Source organism: Bufo bufo, chromosome 4, assembly GCF_905171765.1.
Source record: "Bufo bufo chromosome 4, aBufBuf1.1, whole genome shotgun sequence".
Classification (NCBI taxonomy): domain Eukaryota; kingdom Metazoa; phylum Chordata; class Amphibia; order Anura; family Bufonidae; genus Bufo; species Bufo bufo.
The window spans coordinates 128,776,632-128,799,011 of NC_053392.1; the positions used below are offsets into that span (position 1 = coordinate 128,776,632).

Sequence of the window (22,380 nt, forward strand, 5' to 3'; positions counted from 1 at the left end):
GATAGTGGAGCGGCCGTCAATCTTATTGACACTCAATTTGTAGCCATGCATGGTTTTCAGGTTTGTACATTAGAAAAGGATATACCTGTTTTTGCTATTGACTCTGCTCCACTCTCACAGAGATCTCTGAAGGGCATTGTTCACAATATCCGGTTGGCTGTGGGTGACACTCATGTGGAGGATATATCTTGTTTTGTCCTTAACGGATTGCCTTCTCCTCTAGTTTTGGGGTTACCCTGGCTCACTAGACATAACCCCACTATTGATTGGCAAGGAAGGCAAATAAATGAGTCGAGTGACTTTTGTAGAGAGAATTGTCTCACAGCGACTTTTGCAGAGGTGTCTACTAAAACTGTGCCATCATTTCTCTCTGATTTCTCGGACGTGTTTTCCGAGAGCGGTGTTCAGGAGCTACCTCCTCACCGGGAGTTTGACTGTCCCATTAACCTCATTCCCGGCGCCAAGCTGCCAAAAGCACGCCTCTACAATCTCTCACAACCGGAAAGAATCGCAATGCGAACCTATATCTCCGAGAGTCTCGATAAGGGGCATATTCGTCCCTCAAAATCACCTGTTGCCGGTGTTTTTTTTTTTTAAAAAAAAAGATGGCTCTCTGAGACCTTGCCTAGATTTTAGGGAGCTGAACCGTATCACGATTCGCGATCCCTATCCCCTTCCTCTGATCCCGGACCTCTTCAACCAAATTGTTGGGGCCAAGGTTTTTTCCAAATTGGATTTGAGAGGCACGTACAACCTGGTCAGGGTCAGAGAGGGGGATGAATGGAAAACGGCCTTTAATACCCCTAACGGGCATTTCGAGAATCTCGTTATGCCTTTCGGCCTGATGAATGCTCCGGCCGTCTTTCAGCATTTTGTTAACAGTATTTTCTACCATTTAATGGGGAAATTTGTATTGGTGTATCTTGATGATATTTAGATTTTTTCCCCTGATGTTCAGACCCATCAGGATCATCTTTTTCAGGTTCTGCAGATTCTGCGGGAAAATAAATTGTACGCCAAGCTGGAGAAATGTGTTTTTATGGTATCAGAGATTCAATTTCTGGGTTTTCTCCTCTCTGCTTCTGGTTTTCGCATGGATCCGGAGAAGGTCCGTGCTGTACTTGAGTGGGAGCTTCCCGAGAATCAGAATGCATTGATGCGCTTTCTGGGTTTTGCGAACTATTACAGAAAGTTCATTTTGAATTATTCCTCTGTTGTCAAACCCCTCACTGACATGACAAAAAAGGGGGCGGATTTTTCCTCTTGGTCGGAGGAGGCGCTTGCAGCTTTTTATAAGATTAAAGAGAGTTTTGTGTCTGCTCCCGTCTTGGTGCATCCCGATGTTTCCTTACCTTTTATTGTTGAGGTGGATGCTTCCGAGGTGGGTGTGGGTGCGGTTTTGTCCCAGGGCCCTTCTCCTGCCAAATGGCGACCCTGTGCCTTTTTCTCTAAAAAACTCTCCCCGGCAGAGAAAAACTATGATGTGGGAGATAGGGAGTTGTTGGCCATCAAGTTGGCTTTCGAGGAATGGCGTCATTGGTTGGAGGGGGCCAGGCACCCTATCACCGTTTTTACCGACCATAAGAATCTGGCATACTTGGAGTCGGCCAGGCGTATGAATCCGAGACAGGCCAGATGGTCTCTGTTCTTCTCCAGATTCAATTTTGTCGTTACATTCCGCCCTGGGATCAAAAATGTGAAGGCTGATGCTCTCTCTCGCTGTTTTCCGGGAGGAGGAAACTCCGAGGACCCGGGTCCCATTTTGGCGGAGGGGGTAGTTGTTTCTGCTCTATATTCTGATTTGGAGGCCGAGGTCCAGGCTGCCCAGACTGAGGCACCTGCCCGTTGTCCTTCTGGGAAGTTGTTTGTGCCTCCTGAGCTACGTCACAAACTCTTCAAGGAGCATCATGATACTGTTCTTGCTGGTCACCCCGGGAGTAGAGCCACGGTAGATCTCATTGCTCGGAGATTTTGGTGGCCGGCTCTTCGTAAGTCGGTGGAGGGTTTTGTGGCTGCTTGTGAGACGTGCGCTCGCGCTAAGGTCCCTCGTTCACGGCCTTCAGGTTCCCTTCTCCCGTTACCCATACCTTCCCGTCCTTGGACACACCTGTCCATGGACTTTATCACGGATCTTCCTCGTTCCTCAGGGAAGTCGCTGATCCTGGTGGTGGTGGACCGTTTTAGCAAGATGGCTCATTTCGTACCTTTCCCTGGTTTACCCAATGCTAAAACGTTGGCGCAAGCTTTTGTCGACCATATTGTTAAGTTGCATGGCATTCCCTCTGATATTGTTTCCGATAGAAGCACGCAGTTTGTGTCCAGATTCTGGAAGGCTTTCTGTTCTCGCCTGGGGGTTCGGCTGTCCTTCTCTTCTGCTTTTCACCCGCAGTCGAATGGTCAGACTGAGCGCCTCAATCAGAATCTGGAGACATATTTGCGCTGTTTTGTGGCAGAGAACCAGGAGGATTGGTGTTCATTTCTCCCTCTTGCTGAGTTTGTTCTGAACAACCGTCGTCAGGAATCTTCTGATAAGTCACCATTCTTTGGTGCATATGGGTTCCATCCGCAGTTTGGGACATTCTCGGGAGGGGCTCCTTCTGGTTTACCTGAGGAGGAGAGATTTTCCTCGTCTTTGTCTACCATTTGGCAAAAGATTCAGAGTAATCTTAGAAAGATGAGTGAGAAGTATAAGCGTGTGGCTGATAAGAGACGTGTGCCTGGTCCGGACCTGAATGTGGGTGATCTGGTGTGGTTGTCTACAAGAAATATTAAACTGAAGGTTCCCTCCTGGAAATTGGGTCCCAAGTTTATTGGGCCTTATAAAATTTTGTCAGTCATCAATCCTGTTGCCTTCCGTCTTGATCTTCCACGGGTTTGGAAGATACATAATGTCTTTCACAGATCTCTCTTAAAACCATATGTCCAGCCCACGGTACCCTCCTCTTTGCCTCCTCCTCCGATTTTGGTTGATGGCAATCTGGAGTTTGAGGTTTCCAGAATTGTGGACTCTCGCATTGTCCGCGGTTCTCTTCAGTACCTCGTTCATTGGAGGGGTTATGGTCCTGAGGAGAGGATGTGGGTTCCGGTGTCGGACATTAAAGCCACTCGCCTCATCAGGGCATTTCATAGGGCTCATCCTGAGAAGGTGGGTCCTGGGTGTCCGGAGTCCACCCGTAGAGGAGGGGGTACTGTCACTACCAGAGCTTTGAGACGTTCTCACAGCTCTGTTTCTCCACCCCTGTGATGATGTCACTACCAGAGCTTGGAGGAGTTCTCACTGCTCTGTTTCTCCGCCCCTGGGATGAGGTCATTACTTTCTGTTTCCTTCCTTCCAGCTGTTCCTCCTATGTTTGATTTCTCTGTCTTTAAATCACCCCTCCTCCTTTTGTAGAGTGTGGATTATATTTCTCATTTGAGTTGTAGCTCTTGCTTGAGTATCTTCACTTGTATGCTATCTTTCCCTGGACCTTTGTTCTGCTGCAGCAAGTACTCCGGATATTGCCACCTGTCTTTGGATCCGTCTTCTCTGCTGCCGCAGCACCTTCAGCTAAGTGTGCAGACATTGTAGTGTATCTCTTTGTTTTCTGACCGGATCCGAGGCGACCACGGTTCCCTCCATATACTGAGCAGGGCACCGGTGGCCGTGCCCCTTCCACTATTGTAGGGGTTACAGTGGTCATCAGTCTTAGGTACGCGGGCATGCCTCGTTCCACCTTTAGGATCCGGGTATGTGCTTAGCAGCATAGGGAAAGCTTTGAGGGTCTGACAGGGGTCACCCTTTATCCTCCCTAGTTTGGGTCCGGTCAGTGGCTCTATTTTCTGTGTATGCTCTAGTTGCTCACTTACAGCCGTGACAGCAGGTGTATCACAGCCCTCAATCAGTATTTGGTGGAAGAAGGTATATAGCACCCCTCAATCAGTATTTGGCGAAAATAGGTATATAGTACCCCTCAATCAGTATTTGGCAGAAACAGGTGTATGGCACCCCTCAATCAGTATTTTGTGGAAGCAGGTGTATCACAGACCTCAATCAGTATTTGGTGGAAGAAGGTATATAGCACCCCTCAATCAGTATTTGGTGGAAACGGGTATATGGCACCCCTCAGTTAGTATTTTGTGGAAGCAAGTGTATCGCAGCCCTTAATCAGTATTTGGTGGAAGAAGGTATATAGCAAAAGCACCCCTCAATCAGTATTTTGTGGAAGAAGGTATATAGCACCCCTCAATCAGTATTTTGGCGGAAACTGGCATATAGTACCCCTCAATCAGGATTTTGCGGAAGAAGGTATATGGCACCCCTCAATCAGTATTTGGCGGAAACAGGTATATGACGTCCCTCAATCAGTATTTTGTGGAAGCAGGTGTATCGCAGCCCTCAATCAGTATTTGGTGGAAGAAGGTATATAGCACCCTTCAATCAGTATTTGTCAGTAACAGGTATATAGCACGCCTCAATCAGTATTTTGTGGAAGCAGGTGTAATTGCAGCCCTCAATCAGTATTTGGTGGAAGAAGGTATATAGCAATAGCACCCTTCAATCAGTATTTGGCGGAAACAGATATATAGCACCCCTCAATCAGTATTTGGCGGAAACAGGTATAAAGCACCCCTTAATCAGTAATTTGTGGAAGCAGGTGTAATTGCAGCCCTCAATCAGTATTTGGTGGAAGAAGGTATATAGCAATAGCACCCCTCAATCAGTATTTTGTGGACGAAGGTATATGGCACCTCTCAATCAGTATTTGGCGGAAACTGGTATATAGCACCCCTCAATCAGTATTTGGGGGAGACAGGTATATAGCACCCCTCAATCAGTATTTTGTGGAAGAAGGTATATCGCAGCCCTCAAGCATTTTTTTGGGGGGCAACAGGTATATCACAATCATTGCAATTAGTTACTCCAATAGGGTTTGTCCCTCTAGCAGCAGAACCGCCCACAACTGCTGCACAATACAAATAAATAATATAATATAACTTTAATATAATTTCTATTATATATTATAGGTAAATCACACCCCTCTATGTCACATCTATCAATAGCACACCTATACCAGTCCTTAAAAGGACTTTTGTGGCCCTATTAGCTAGAAATTTGTGTCCCTAACAGTCTGGCCCTGCTCCAAACAGCAACCTCTCCCTACACTGGCAAAACACATAATGTAAAATGGCTGCCAGATCGGGTTCTGTTATAGGGTTGGGGGTGTGTCCATGTGCTGAAACGTCTTAATTGGCTGTTCTGTCCCACCTGATGGATGTGTCATGGGTCAAAGTTCGGCGCTATGCAAAAAAATATGGCGCGTGCGAATATCGCCATATGTTTGCATAATCAGTGAATAACAAACTAGCAAAGTTCGCCGCGAAACGACCGCCGGGCGAACTGCAAGGCCATGTCTAAATGGCTTGCAGCTCAAACAATTGGGGGGAAAAATCTAGATCCAAAGATGTCAGGATGGAGCCATTGGGCACTGATTTCACCGATAACTTTATATGACATGTTCCAATATCTGAAGGTGAAGCATCACTTACATTTTATGTGATAATACAGCTAGTAGAATTTTGCAGGCTCCTTTTTAGGAGTGTTTAGTTTCCTTACATTTCCCATTACAGTTAGGGATCTAATTTCTGAGGTTTTTGCAGGTGCTACTTTGATATTACCACAGGGACTCATGACTGGGCTTCCCATAATTCTGAAACAGAAACCTTAATGCTCAAGTACTACAGTATGTGCTGTATGCATTCAGAAATACATTTCACTTTACTGTTACGTCAGTGACAGAAACTTAGTAAATCTGGTCATTTTATGCCTAATTTTGTCACTTTAGCAAGACCCTTTACAATGTTTCTCCTACTCTACTGCTATACCATGGTCCCTCAAGTTACAATGGCCTCAGGTGACAATATTTTCAAGATGCAGTGGTCTTTTTTGGACCTTCGTAACTTGAAACTAGACCAAAAAAACAACGCCTTGGATATTGGTTATCTGTGGCATGTGATTGAGTGGATGATCCAACCAAGCAATATCATCATTTCACTGATGAAACACCTCTTTTGGCTGCCTAATAGCACTTCTCTCCAGCACATTATGGCACTACATGCAGGGGTGTAGATAAAGGCTCATGGACCCTGGTGCAAGAGCTAAGCTTGGGCACCCCTTCCCTCAGTGCTTTGTGTGTCTTCTTATGTGGCACAAGGGTCTTTTTGGGCCCCCTCAGGCTCCTGGGCCCGGTAACGACTGCATCCTCTGCACCCTCTATGCCCCTGACTACATGGTCTCTAGTGACCTTAACCTGTGGCAGGATGGGCTGCTCCTTTGGACACCAAGTGAAGGTGGCTCCACTACATTTTTCTGGTACACAGTGTACTATACAGCACCTGAAGCACCTGCTCTTAACATACAAAGTCAGAAATGCTGAAGGCTGCAAATTACTGTTACAGTATATGCGAGGGAGTGCTTAATCTGTACCAGTTTTCACCAGACAGGGCTATTTTTTATACTCAATATTCATAGAAATTATTATTTTTTTTTTTTTGGCCGCTGCTTTTTTATTTTATTTTAGCAGTTCTATTTGATTAAAAAATACAAAATATTGTCCTTCTGTAGTGCAAAGCATAAACGATAATACAAATTGATAGAAGGCTGGACAGCAAAGTGGGTGGAGCCAACATTACCTTAGTCCAGGACAAAATGCTACCCCAGCAGAACCAAATGCCACAGTGCAGCACAATTTACTGCCATAGCAGAACCAAATACCACAGTGCAGCACAATTTACTGCCATAGCAGAACCAAATACCACAGTGCAGCACAATATACGACCCCAGCTGAACCAAATACCACAGTGCAGCACAATATCCTGCTATAGCAGAATCAGAAACCACAGTACAGCACAATATACTGCCCCAGCAGAACCAAATACCACAGTGCAGCACAATATACTGCCCCAGCAGAACCAAATACCACAGTGCAGCACAATATACTGCTATAGCAGAATCAGAAACCACAGTACAGCACAATATACTGCCCCAGCAGAACCAAATACCACAGTGAAGCACAATATCCTGTTATAGCAGAACCAGAAACAACAGTACAGCACAATATACTGCTCCATAAAAAAACAAATACCACAGTGAAGCACAATATACTGCTATAGCAGAACCAGAAACCACAGTACAGGACTACATATTTCATCAGCAGAACCAAATACCACAGTGTATAAGTGCCTGTTGCTCCTACATTAATTAATGCAGTGAGCATCAGATTTTTATGTAGCTTGCTGACAGCCAGGAGGAGTTATTAAGCGCCCACATGGGCATTGGCCCACAAAGAAATTTCCCTGTAGGGTCTATGGCCAATATGGCTAATCCACCTGTGATTATGGTGTGCAATGCCCCCTCCCAATTTTCTTCTCCACTGTCTAAAGAGAGATTGAGCTATATATTTCTATGAAATTAGAAGTAGGGAAAATTAATGAAAGGTGTCTGGGCTGCTTCACAATGAGATCACTACTCCAGCACTGAAAGGAGACACAGGGCAGAGAAGCTATTGAGTGTGTCTGGGCCACCACTGAATGCGAGAGAGGTTGGGCCAAAATTTTGGCCACAGAAAAATGTAAAAAATTAGGAGCCACCAGAGAAGAAAATGTACAGTACGGGTCAAAGGTTTTGACACACCTTTTTCACTCCCTAATTTAAAAAAAATAATATTTACTTTGTACATTGTAGACTCATATTGAAGACATCAGCTTCATAAGGTAATCACCTGGAATAGTTTTCTAATAGTCTTGAAAGAACTCCCAGAGATGCTGAGCACTTGGCTGAAGGAGCTCCCAGAGGTCCTGAGCACTTGGCTGAAAGAGCATACAGAGGTGCTGAGCTTGGCGGCTTTTCCTTCACTCTGTGGTTCAACTCATTCCAAACCATCTTAATTGGGCTAAGGTGGGTGGTTGTTGAGGCCATGTCATCTGACGCAGCACTTCATCCAAGGGTGGATTTGGAAAAACCTAAAAGTGGCCCTAATGTTGTAGTTTGGTTCAAATTGACAGAAGGTGGGGCAACACAAGTAAATGGGTCCAATACAACTTTGCAGGGTCAGCAATACCATAGTGCAGCACAGAATAGCATCCCAAAGAACCAAATATCACAATGCAGCACAGAAAATTCCCCAGAAGCTGTCCCTCTGTGGTGGTTCCAAAGTAGTCTCTCAAGTAGCAACTTTGTTTTTCTTGCGATACCTCACACACAAAAAATGCTGACGGATAATTGTAATTTGACACTGTGGGTAATTTTTTTTATATATTTTACTGTAATTAATAAAAGCTAAGTTTTAAAGCATCTATTGAGGGGGTCCCTAGTGGGATTTCTTGGGTCTTATTACCCTTCAACTTTTCTTGCCTTCAACTTTATTATCCCTAGGACCTCACTTGGGGATTAATACCTTTTCATTGCCCTCAATGTGGTGGCCATCAATAGCTGCCATGTTGTGTCCTCCTATTCCTCCAATTATCTCTAATTAGGATATGGAGGGCCATAACACCAAGCCAGCCCTAACTTAAGCATGCTGCCTGGACTTCCTCTTATAGTTCCCCCAGTAGTATTTATATGGCCAGCTTCAGTGAGGAGTGCTCGGGTGGCCCTGTGCAGCACCAGCCCACCAGGAAAATCCCTGTAGGGTCTATGGCCAGTCCACCCCTGACTCTTTCACAGTATTTTTTTTGGTCAGATAGCCCTTACATAGCCTGGAGGTGTGTTTGGGGTCATTGTCCTGTTGAAAAACAAATGTGCCTTTAATTTAAAATAAATCCACAGTAGTGTCACCTGCAGAGCACCCCCACACCATCACACTTCCTTTTCCATGATTCACAGTTGGAACCACACTTCTAGAAACCAGCCGCTCACCAAAGACATGGCAGTAAGAACCAAAAATCTCAAATTTTGACACCTCAGATTTCCATCAGATTTTCCAATTTTGACACAAGTACAGATTTCCATTCTAATGTTGATTCCTTGTGTTTCTTTGCCCAAGCAATGCTCGTCTTTGTGCTGTTGTCTTGCAATAGTGGCTTCTCTGCAGCGAGAGGTCTGATTCTCAGTCTCCTCTGAATAGTTGATGTTAAGATGTGTCTGGTTCTTTATCAATGTAAAGCATTTATGTAGGCTGTAAGTTGAGGTGTTGTTAATTTATGGTTTCTGAGGCTAGTAACTGTAATGAATGAATGCATCCTCTACAGCAGAGGTAACTCTTGGTCTTCCTTTCCTAGGTTGGTCCTCATGAGAGCCATTTTCATCATAGTGTTTGATGGTTTTCATGACTTGAGGATACCTTCAAAGTTCTGGAAATTTTCTTGATTGAGTGACCTTCATGTCTTAAAGTAATGGTGGACTCTCATTTCTCTTTACTTAGTTGAATGGTTCTTGCCATAATATGGAACCATGTACTAAGCCTACCTCTGTGCAACACAACTGATGGTCTCAAACACATTATGAGGGCATGAAATTCCAAAAATTAACTATTGACAAGGCATACCAGTTAACTAAAAAACATTCCAGGTAACTACCCCATGACTGAGAGAGTGGCAAAAGTGTGCAAAGGTGTCAGTAATGAAAAAGGGACTACTTTGAAGAATCTAAAATATATTGTATAAAACAAATTCTGGTTTAACAATTTTCTGTTCACTACTTAATTCCACATGTGTTCCTTCATCGTTTTCATGTCTTCAGTATAAATCTACAATGTAGAAAAAAAACAAGAAAAACATGGAATGAAAAGTTATGTCCAAACTGGTACCGTACATATAAACCCAACAATATTCTTTATTTCTTGCATAGGAATGCTGAATTTTAACATGCCCAGTTCTTTGTTCTTGCAAGAGCTACGCCACCGCCAGAAGTGTCTGGCAGCAGCTTAGACCCTTTACTATTATAAACAAATGCACACTCATCCAAGCCAAATGTTCACATGTATGGGCTGGTTGAGATACTAGTCAGCTGATGGCATGGAAGGTATTTAGCCAGCCTTAGAGTTAGGTAGAATCCACTAATCCACCAGCATTGAAGGTGAATGGAGTGTAAGACATGATGTTCTTCAAGATCAATACAATATATGGTAAGCAGCATATTCAGCAGAAAATGTAGATCATGTCTAGTAGTTGTGAAATGTGTTCTAGTCTGACATGGTTACCTCTTCCTGCAGTTTTTCATTACACTCTATGTATTCCCGTATAGGTAGAAAAGGTGTGTGGAGAACTACAAGAAAGTCCTGTCAAACAACAGTCTGAAGAGAAGGCCATGAAAGAAGAAGAGGTGGTGAAACCACCACCAGTTACAAAACTCCACTCTCTAGGAAATTTAAGAAGGTATTCTGGAAGTCATCATAAAACCCAGGCAATGTTTCTCATGTCCTTCAAGAAGTATATCTGAAGATTATTCTTGCTCATTTCATTGCATGTCACTTCTGCATCATGTTTCTTGAACACCCTCATGGATGATTCTCCTGATCTTTTGATTCTGCTGTGCATGATTTTACAAACCCTCATTTTCTTTCAACTCCAAATGGTTTTGCCCCTGCATGTAGGATGAGATCAAACACACTTTTTAATTTGATTAACTTTTTCCTTTGTTTCTCTTGCTCTTTGCCTGATACACTGCTTCCCTTCTCTCGGGTGGTGCTCTTTATTCCACCTTGAATTCTCCAGCTCTCTACCTCTGAAAGCTTCGAAGAATGACAGGCCACGCAGTTTGAAAAGAATCTCTCGGTAAGATATTCTGCATGGGTTGGTTGCTTACTTTCAATCTTTCCTCCGCCGTTTGGCCTGGTCAGTTGCTCCTCTTGGAATGTTTGTGCTCCTCAGCCTCCTGCTGGACAATAACATTATGTTTGGCTGCTGCTTGTCTCCTTGTAGGACCTGGCAAATCCAGCTGTGCAGTATTAACATGTAAAAATGCATTTATCTCTGGTAGACAGATACATATTTTTCTCTAGAGCTGGCTGAAAATTAGTTTTAGGCAGCAGTATGAATGGTTTCATGTTGCAGTAATGTAAATGTTTACAGCAGAACTTACAGTGGTCATTTTGTATGAGTGTGTCTGCCAGTGTGTCAACATAAAAATAATTTGTGACCATACATCAAAAGTTTATTCATCTTGGTGAAGGGAGCATTGTTCTATGAACTTCCCCAGAAACAGACTCATGGTCTCACCCTGTTATCTTATACAGGGCAATGGTTCATGTGGCTGCGGACTGTCAGGACATGCTGGAAGTTGTAGCTGAAAAAATGACAGCCATGGGGACCATTGAGGAAGTGGAAATTAACATAGTAATATAGTACATAAGGCCGAAAAAAGACATTTGTCCATCCAGTTCGGCCTGTTATCCTGCAAGTTGATCCAGAGGAAGGCAAAAAAAAAAAATTGAATAATTTAAATAAGTGACCTGGACAATATCTGAATGAATGGCAGCATAGCCATGTCATACGCAATTGTAAATTCATTTTGGGGTCTGGGTGGGGTCTGAATTACTTTTGGGTTCTGGTGTGGGGTCTTAATTAATTTTGGAATCTGGGCTTGGATCTGTATTAATTTTGTGGTTTGGTCTGGGATTTAAATTTATGGATTTGTTCACGTTCTGAACTGAATCAGGGGTCTAGTCTGGGTATGAAATAAAGGGGTTGTCCAACTATTTACGGAAAATCCTCTGATGATCTCATGGTTCAAACTGGTCTTTGTCTACTTTGCAGGAACAAGGAAATCTATATGATCTCTGCAGCCAATCACTGGGCTGTACTTAGTGGTGATGTTACCATCCTGTCTAGAGAATGGGGCCCCAGTAGTGAAGGAAAGCACACCATGCATGCCCGGCATTCTATCCATTCATCAGTATGAGAGTTCTGAAGATAGCCAAGCAAGCTGGCTGAGCTATTTACAAAAGCTCCATAGCGGTGAATAGAGAGCACAACATGCAAGTGCAGCCACCATTCCATTCACCGCTATGGGACTGCCAGAAACAGACAAGCCAACGCTTTGCTATTTTCAGAACTCCCATAGTGGTAAACGGGGGGTGGCCACACATATACGGCTGCTCTCTGTTCACTTTGGGGGTCCCGTTCTGGAGATAGGAGGTTCCAGATGTAGGACCTGCACCTGACATTGATGGCATATGCTACCGATATTCCATCAATATCCCAGATGGGAATACCAATTTAAACTCTCAGACAACCCCTTCAGTTTTGAGGTCTGGTCTTGGGTATAAATTAATGTACGTGTCTGATCCCGGTACTGAATTAATTTTGCAGTCTAATCTGGGATCTAAAGTAATTTTGGGTCTGATTTGGGGTATGAATTAATTTTGGGACTGCTCAGGGGTTTGAATTTAGGAATCTGGTCTGAAGACTGAATTTATTTTGGGGTCACTCTCAAGCAATCTCTTTGATTAAAAGATCTGTTCTAGAGTATGTATTCATTTAGCGGTCTGGAAAGGTTTCCAAATACATTTTGTGGTCTGGAATTTTTCAAAAATGATGGCGAAAAAGATCACATTTGAATAGCAGAATTGCTATTTGATACAGTCACCTGCTTGTTTTGGCACATGATGCCAGGATACTTGAAAAAAACATCTTCATTAGCTCATTAGGAAGTGTTAAAGGTATGTCTAATGAGGTTGACATGAATCCAATTGAGCATGTGTACAGGCATAAGGGGATTCCATAATAATAACTGTTGGCTGAACCAACATTCGGCCGACAGCTAAGGTCTATGGCCATCTTAAAGCTGCATTCACATGACGGCTATGCGACAGTTGTTTTATGGCTGTTTTCAGAACAAATAAAAATCTTTGGGGCTATTCACATGGCTATTTTTTTCAACGGCCAGTGAATAGCAGCTGTCTAAATATAAGACTTGTCCTATTTTTGACTGTTTTCACTGCCAGATGGACCCAATTGAAATCAATTGGCCTGTTTTTAATGGCTGTTTAGACAGGAGTACACTCATTTAAAGGTCATTAAAAACAGGTATGCTATGTAAAAAAAAAAACTCACCTCCCCACTTGTGGGAACATTTTCTCCTCACTGGAAGCAGCAGTTCCCTGCGTGATGATTACCTGATCACACTGGGAACATCAGGTCCTGCTTCCTCCAGTGAGAAGCGAATGTTCCTGAGTGTTCAAGTGGTGAGGTTTTTTTTTTCTTGGCACCAGCAGAATGGGGAACACTAAGAGGGACAATATTCCTACTGAGGGGCACAAAGGAGGTCATTATTCCTACTGTGGTTACAACAGGGGTCGTTATTCATACTGGGGGGCACAAAGGGGGTCATTACTCACAATTTGGGCCACTGAGGGGGTCATTATTCATACAGTCTTCATACAGCTCTAGTGTGGGAAGGAACCCCCACACCGAACATAGGAGGGAAATGGAATGACAGGAAAGAGACATGCCGTTCCTCCGAAAGGAAGGATGAACAGGAGTCTCCCTAATGCCTAATAAAAAACAACAAAGAAATGCAGCAGACAGAAAAGCCAAAATACAAAGGGAAAGGTAACACTTAACTTCTAAGAAGCTATGGCAGCACCAGAAACTCGGCTGAGATCCAAACACCAGCTATCCACAGGTCCAACTGAAGCTATAAACCGCACAGCATTGTGGGAGAAACAACTATAAGGGTCCACTCACACGTCCGTAAGTGTCTGCAATTTACGGACCGCACATTACAGACACTATAATAGAAAATGCCTTTTATGGTCCGCAATTGCGGACAAGAATAGGACATGTTCTATTTTTTTCAGGAACGGAATTGCGGATCCTGAAAAAACGGATCCCGAAAAAACGGACGCGGATCCCAAAAATGCGGATGCGGATCCCGAAAATGCAGATTCGCATCCGTTCCAGCCCCATTGAAAGTGAATGGGTCCGCAAATTGCGGAACAAATGCGGACCCAAATTACGGTCGTATGAATGGACCCTAAATAGGGAAAGGTAAGGTGTGGCCAGTACCAGAAAGAACACAGACGCCTATTAATCCACAAGTTAAACATGTCAAATCAAACCATGTGTTGCCAGTCTCAAAGATCTCCTGCCACTCACTGTCGCGGGGACGTCCGTATGTCTTGGTACGTCAAATGGATGGATGCAAAATGACCATGAAAAAACTGACTGTATCTGTTTTAACGGTTGTTTTTCGGTCGTATGAATGTACCCATGGCTGCGGGATCCCTGCATAGATAGCTGCTAACAGAAAATGTAGAGAGGGAATTGAACACATACTATATCACATTCACACGACAATAACTTTGTATGTGTGCTTAAACTTGACTATTTTTTCTACCCCGACTGTATATTTTTCAATAGGCAATGACCTCAGGCTACATCGACAGTCTGCCGTGTATAATGTGATGCTTTTTAGTATTATAAAGAGTGTTTACAGATTTTCTATGTAATGACAGAAATATTGTATTTTCATATATATCCATATAAACTAGTTATTTGTCGGAGCATATTCAGTGTAGGGCTTGAAAGTCTTTGCCTAGTACTGCCCTCTGCTGGAAGTAAGTATTAAGGAACATTATAGTTGTAGATGGTTTGGCCGCTGTATCACGAGGATTTTTTGCTGCCATTCCCTAACCGTATACATTTCGGCAGCTGTGAACCTATATGGTCTCCTTTCACATGCTAAATGGAATTAATCATTTCAATAATGAACTGCAATGTTAGTGGCGAATGAAGATATTTGCAATGATCACATATTCTGGAAATTAGACATATATCCCTGTTGGAGACAGAGCACTTGAACATTTTGTGGAGATAACAGCATTATGGACTTGTATGACCTCTGAGTGTTATGAACCCGTAGTATCGCACCCATAGCAGTGTAATGGGCCATACCGTACATTCATAATTATCCAATTTCATACAGAGGCATATGGATTTTTTGGGCGGATTTCATGCTCCAACTAATGATGTATTCTAGGGGAGATTATCTCCATAATATGGTGCTGTATGGAGGCACATATTACTGGACCGCTGTGTGTCTCTCTGAGAAGCATAAGGATATGACCATATTTAGTGGCCAAGCTCCGCTTTGGATGCCGCTGCCTGACACCGAGTACTGCACAGCTGCATCATATTAACCTATTGCACCTGCATTGTTCTCGTCTGTATTTATTGTTAATGGCCGCGCGGTAACCGCAAAACTGCATGGCCATTAACAATAAAGACAGAGGAAGCAATGTGGTTGTACATGTACAGTACTTGCACAATACTCGGCTACAGGCGGCTGCATCCCCGTACAGCACAGCCACTTGATTTGGTCATACCCTTACACATTACAGCTTAGCCTGTGCATTTTGTGTCCTTCTGACATTATGCTTGTTGCACTGGTTGATCAGTCTGTCTTTGTTTCAGCGAATTCATTAAGTACATGAAGCCTTCAAGGACATTTTATACCACAATGGCAGAGCGTTTGTGTGATGGGGACCTGGCAGTAAGAGATGGTTCAACATGCTGGAATGGAGAAGATGTGGTAGAAAGGTAAGGCCATCTCATCCTAGGAACATCACACAGCTTGTTCGAGTCTTTGCAGAGGACAAATAGATAGACGTTTCCTACCTGATCCCCCATTCAAGCTTGCAGTAATAATCTAGATGGCTAAGATCATTGTGTTTTGAATATAACCCTCTATCATTTGTACTGAATGTAACTGACAAACCAGGATCTGTATAAGAGTTGATGTTAAAATTAAACCCTTAAGGGGTTTTCCAAACCTATAAAAATATAGACTAGATAGATCAGAAGTAGTTATTTTTCATATCATTTTCTTACTCAGCTCTGTGCTGCACCTTTGTTTTTATGCTGCTAGAGCTTGCAGTGGGTGAAATTACCATGTGACTACAGTTCTTTACGGTCAGAAAACCTGTTAACTACACTTTTTTTAATGTTTTTTTTACTTAGATACATTGTGTAAGTACATAGTTATAGCTTACTAATATACAGTTGCAAGAAAAAGTATGTGAACCCTTTGGAATGATATGGATTTCTGCACAAATTGGTCATAAAATGTGATCTGATCTTCATCTAAGTCACAACAATAGACAATCACAGGCTGCTTAAACTAATAACACACAAAGAATTAATTGTTACCATGTTTTTATTGAACACACCATGTAAACATTCACAGTGCAGGTGGAAAAAGTATGTGAACCCTTGGATTTAATAACTGGTTGAACCTCCTTTTGCAGCAATAACTTCAACCAAACGTTTCCTGTAGTTGCAGATCAGACGTGCACAACGGTCAGGAGTAATTCTTGACTATTCCTCTTTACAGAACTGTTTCAGTTCAGCAATATTCTTGGGATGTCTGGTGTGAATCGCTTTCTTGAGGTCATGCCACAGCATCTCAATCGGGTTGAGGTCAGGACTCTGACTGGGCCACTCCAGAAGGTGTATTTACTTTTGTTTAAGCCATTCTGTTGTTGATTTACTTCTATGCTTTGGGTCGTTGTCCTGTAGCAACACCCATCTTTTGAGCTTCAGCTGGTGGACAGATGGCCTTAAGTTCTCCTGCAAAATGTCTTGATAAACTTAGGAATTCATTTTTCCTTCGATGATAGCAATCCATCCAGGCCCTGACGCAGCAAAGAAGCCCCTAACCATGATGCCCCCACCACCATACTTCACAGTTGGGATGAGGTTTTGATGTTGGTGTGCTGTGCCTCTTTTTCTCCACACATAGTGTTGTGTGTTTCTTCCAAACAACTCAACTTTGGTTATATCTGTCCACAGCATATTTTGCCAGTACTGCTGTGGAACATCCAGGTGCTCTTGTGCAAACTGTAAATGTGCAGCAATGTTTTTTTTGGACAGCAGTGGCTTCCTCTGTGGTATCCTCCCATGAAATCCATTCTTGTTTAGTGTTTTACTTAACGTAGATTCGCTAACAGGGATGTTAGCATATGTCAGAGACTTTTGTAAGTCTTTAGCTGACACTCTAGGATTCTTCTTCACCTCATTGAGCAGTCTGCGCTGTGCTCTTCCAGTCATCTTTACAGGACAGCCACTCCTAGGAAGAGTAGCAGCAGTGCTGAACTTTCTCCACTTATAGACAATTTGTCTTACCATGGACTGATGAACAGCAAGGCTTTTGGAGATACTTTTATAACCCTTGCAAGCTTTATGCAAGTCAACAATTCTTAATCGTAGGTCTTCTGAGAGCTCTTTTGTGCAAGGCGTCATTCACATCAGGCAATGCTTCTTGTGAAAAGAAAAGCCAGAACTGGTGTGTGTTTTTTATAGGGCAGGGCAGCTGTAACCAACACCTCCAATCTCATCTCATTGATTGGACTCCAGTTGGCTGACACCTCACTCCAATTATATCTTGGAGATGTCATTAGTCTAGGGGTTCACATACTTTTTCCACCTGCACTGTGAATGTTTACATGGTGTGTTCAATAAAAACATGGTAACATTTAATTCTTTGTGTGTTATTAGTTTAAGCAGACTGTGATTGTCTATTGTTGTGACTTAGATGAAGATCAGATCACATTTTATGACCAATCTGTGCAGAAATCCATATAATTTCAAATGGTTCACATACTTTTTCTTGCAACTGTACTTAATTCACCTTTTCCATTCTTTTCCCTGCATAAATTCTGCCCAAAAATAGTTTAAAATTATTTTTAAACTAGTGTGGCTGGCTCTAGCTATGGTCATATGTTCACAGGACCATGCAGTCACATGGTATACCAGCATAGTTTTGATTGGCACACAGTAAGGAACTATTTTACAGCTTGAAGCAGACGCAGATGAAACAGTGCAGGTATACCATAAATATGTGACCATAGTCTGAAAAATGAATGGAAGAATGCAATCATCGTTTTTTGTCCAGCTGAATCCCGGCATATTTGCAGGACTCCATTATAGTCAATTGGGCCAGCGAGCATTCTGGTAACATCTGGCAATACCGGGTGCAGAGAACTACTAACGGCAGTGTGAAACAAGCCTAAGATGTCAAAAACATGTGGGATGTAATTCATGATATCAAACGGTCAGTAAACAAATAAATGTCTACAAGAAAAACTGTTGGGAGGTCTTAACACCATTGTGGCCGATTAGAGTGTCTATACCTTTCCCAATTATAAGCATACATCTACACAGCGGGCACTGGAAACCAAGCAATATGTAGCTGTATCTCCATGCCAATTATACAGTAATAAATAGAATCTAATTACAATATAAAACTAGGAAGGACCTGGAGCTTCATTTTAAAGGGGTTTTCCAGGCCTAGAATATTGCTGTCCCAACCTCAGGATAGGACATCAATATCTGATCAGTGGGGATCTGAATACCGACACCCATTGATGAGCTGTTTGAAGCTTCTACCTTTTCCTAGGTGATTAAGGCCATGTTCATTGGTCACATGGCCTATGTGCAGCTCAGTCCCATTCAAGTGAATGAACCTGGGCTGCAGTACCAAGCATGGCCACTTTCCAATGCATGGTGCTGTGCCTAGTATGCCGTTAGGAGGCTGTGATGCTGACTAGAGCACAGCGACCTCTTCAATGAGTGGCAGAAATCCGGCCCCCAACGATCAGATATTGATGATATCCTGAGGATAGGCCATCAACCTTGTACTCCTGCAAAACCCCTTTAAAAGAGTTCTACAAGATTTAAAAAAGATTTAGCCTTTTTTCAACGGTGCCATTCTCTGCCAGTCCACAGGTTGTTTCTAGTATTACAGTTCAGCCAATACTAGATAATGGCGATGGGCAAAAGTCACACTACTTGGTAAAAAAAACATCCTTTTTTCAGATCACACACAACTCCTGTACATTTATCTCCCTATTGTGTATATTTCATTCCCTTGTAATATTTAAAGCTAAATTCCTTCCTTAATTTATAATATCCAGCACTGATTGAAGTCTAAGTACTTCCACCTTCCCTGTGTTCATGCTTTTATCAGAACTGCATATATAATTAATTCTGTTAGGAATGCTCCAGACCACATGTGAGAACAAAGAAAGTCCTTACTTTTATAGTTAGGAGGTTCTCATAAGCATGTAGACGTCATCTGTTTTATTTTATTTTCTATTTAATTTCCAACTCAAAGTAATTCCTGATGCCACATGTCTGATACTGAGCTTTCATGGACTCATTGTTGCCAGATAAAGTAAGTGAACCCATTGATTACTAAGGCAAACACAATCTACCTAAACTAATAAGACCCAAAAGATTGTGCCAGTCTTTTTTTGAGCACATTGAAGAGAGTACATGGGAGAAGAAGTAAGTCAACCCTTGAATTTAATAACCTGTAGATTCTCTTTTAGCAGAAGTCACCTCTTAACTGCAAATGCGAATACACAAATTTGAGGAGGACTCTTGGACCATTCCTTCCTGCAGATATGTTTTTGTTCATCAATATTTCTGGGATGCCTTGTGCACACAGCCATCTGCAAGCCATGACACATCATCTCGATAGGGTTAGAGTCAAGACTCAGACTTGACCATTCCAAACCATAGATCTTTTCAACCAGTCTTTAGATGATTTATTTGTGTGCTTTGGGACACCATCTTGTTGCATCACCAATGCCTTTTCAGCTTGTGGTCATGGGCTGCTGCACTCACGTTCTCCTGTAAAATGCTTTGATACACATGAGAATTCATTTTTACCTCAATGATTCTTTCAGGATTGCCCATTATACTATTGAAGTCAACGGGATGTCCACTCCTAGGGAGATTAGCAGCAGTTCTGAATTTGTAGATAATTTGTCTAGCCATGGATACATCCCACGTTTTAGGCATTGCTTTTGTCATTTTTTCCAGCTTTGTGTGTCTCTATAACACGTCTTCTAAGTTGTTTGCGAAGAGGAATGGTTCACACTAAGCGATGTTTGAGAACAGATTTATTAGTAACCATGCTTGGTGTGCCTTTATTTAATGGACAAAGCACCTGTAAAATCCCTCCCTAAATACCCTTTGACAATAATCTCCTAGGGAAGGCATAACACAAGTCACTTACTATTTCTCCCTGCACTGTGGATGTTTACTCCATAAATATTGTGTGTGCTCAATAAAAGACATGAACGGTAACTGTTTTGGTGTAAATAGTTTAGTTAGATTGTGTTTGTCTATAATTATGGCTTAAGACTTCATGTCTTAAGCTGGTGGTGTCATTTCAGTGCCATGGCTCCCTTTCCATTTGTTTCGGGTCCCTGCTGGACCAGGAGTGGCTTGGTCCCATGAATGCTACGGCCAAACACTGGCCTCAGTGGTCACATGTGATTGAATGGTACGTCGCTTAAAGGAAATGTTTCCCCGAAAATTATTTCTGCCAGTTAAAACCAAATTGTGACACGTCCCTTTTTTTTCTAATCTGTTTTTTCTTTTCTGATTGCAGATTTTATTTTTATTTTCTGAACATGATTATAGGGGCAGCCATCTTCCCAGAGCTGTTGTTGACAGAATTTAGAAATATGCTTTACAGAAGCCACATGGGCCATAGACACAATGGACAAGAGTGGTCCTCACTGACTTCTATGGGCGAGTTTTCTAGGCATGCTCTGTGACCTGTGCAGAGGTCAGGAGGGAGTAGATAAGCTGTGGTATCACCTATTGTGAATGGTGGATCCTGTATTTTCTATATATAGGTGATATCTGTCATTTTAATCCTGCCTATAATGATAATGAGATAACTGCAGTAAAATGATCTATACAGAAGTGGCAGGTGCAAAAACAGGATTTTATTTATTTTTTGTTTTTTTTAAATACAGATGTAGACATGGAAAATTCAACATCACCAAAATTCTTAAAAAGGGGTTATCTAGTAATTAATATTGATGACCTTTCATCTGGATAGGTCATCAGTATCAGATTGGCGGGGGTCCCCAGGCTCTTCCTAGGCCAGTGACGTCAGCATACATTGGTCACATGACCTAGTTGCAGTTCAGCCCCATTGAAGTGAATGGGGCTGAGCTGCAATACCAAGCACAGCCGCTATACTATGTACAGTGCAGTGGCTCCCTGAAACAGCTGATCTGCAGGGCTGTTGGGACTCGGACCCCCGCCGACCTGATAATGATGACCTATCCTGAGGATAGGTTGTCATTATAAATTCCTGGATAACCCCTTTAACCACCTCCCGTCCGCACGTTGACTATAAACGTCCGGGAGGTAGTTCTCTATTTCTGACTGGACGTTCCAGAACGTCTGTTCAGAAACTGCAGCTGCACGCTAATCGTGCAGCTGCTGATCGGGTTGCCCGCTGTCAGTGACAGCAGGGCAACCCTTAGAGAAGGCAGGGACAGTGCCCAGGTGTCCCTGCCTTCTGGATCGCTGCATACACAGCGCTCACCGAGCGCTGTGTATACAGAGCAGGAAGCGCTATGCGCTTCCTGTTCCGGCCCGGCAGTCATGTGACCGCCGGGACCGGAGAGTGCAGGAGCTGTGTGAGGTCTTTCACAGACCTCGATCAGCCCTGCACTGAGGCTGTACAGCGCTGTATTGCAAAGTCACTGGGTCAAGTGCCCGAACTATATGCAGCGGCGTTCCGCTGTGTCACTGACCTAGCGGCGTCCCGCTAGAGGTAAGTAATAAGACTTTTATTAGCTAAGCCGACTCCGATGTCAGAACAGTCTTACCAGTGCTTTGAGACCTCTGCCGTCCTGCAGACTTCAATAAGATATTTTCCTTATGTCCTGCGAGGTGTTGGTTTGCCACGTTGGTGGATCGTTACACGTGGGCCCGCCGATTTGGGTCAGACCCCCACTTGAATGTGAGTGCACCACAAAGAACCAGTGAAGGACCATTTGCCGAATATCTATGTGAAACCCTGCGGGAGAGGTGGTATTAAATCGGAGCCAGTACCCAAATCGGCGGGCCCACGTGTAACGATCCACCAACGCGGCAAACCAACACCTCGCAGGACATAAGGAAAATATCTTATTGAAGTCCGCAGGACGGCAGAGGTCTCAAAGCACTGGTAAGACTGTTCTAACATCGGAGTCGGCTTAGCTAATACAAGTCTTATTACTTATCTATGGCGGGACGCCGCTAGGTCAGTGACACAGCGGGACGCCGCTGCATATAGTTCGGGCACTTGACCCAGTGACTTTGCTTAATGGCCTAAGTTCGTAGGCTGTAACGGCATGTTGTGCAGATAACGAAGATCTTTTGCTGGACTTTTTGTTTGATTTTGTTCTCTGCTGTTTATGGGAATGAACATAAGACTCTGAACCATCTTGCTACTTTTGTTGCCAGCAGCATTGTTATATTTGACCTACGCTGCTACATTTGATTCACGCTGCTACAAACTCACAAGTATTGGTTACACTTTATCCACGCTGCTACATAGGATTTATGCTGCTATACTAATTATTTCCACCCAGAACTGGGAAACTTTTT

General features: G+C 43.1%; 1 protein-coding gene across 2 annotated transcripts in view; it reads left to right on the forward strand.

Annotated features, from left to right (window-relative positions):
• LOC120997661 (glypican-5-like) overlaps positions 1-22,380 on the forward strand; it is a 363,591-nt gene that overhangs the window by 140,707 nt on the left and 200,504 nt on the right. The window contains exons 4-6 of one of the 2 annotated variants that reach the window (XM_040427856.1): positions 10,220-10,350; positions 10,690-10,749; positions 15,391-15,516. In XM_040427856.1, coding sequence (XP_040283790.1) covers positions 10,220-10,350; positions 10,690-10,749; positions 15,391-15,516 — 317 coding nt within the window. The remainder of the gene's footprint in view (positions 1-10,219; positions 10,351-10,689; positions 10,750-15,390; positions 15,517-22,380) is intronic. The other variant, XM_040427857.1, reaches the window with a different exon arrangement.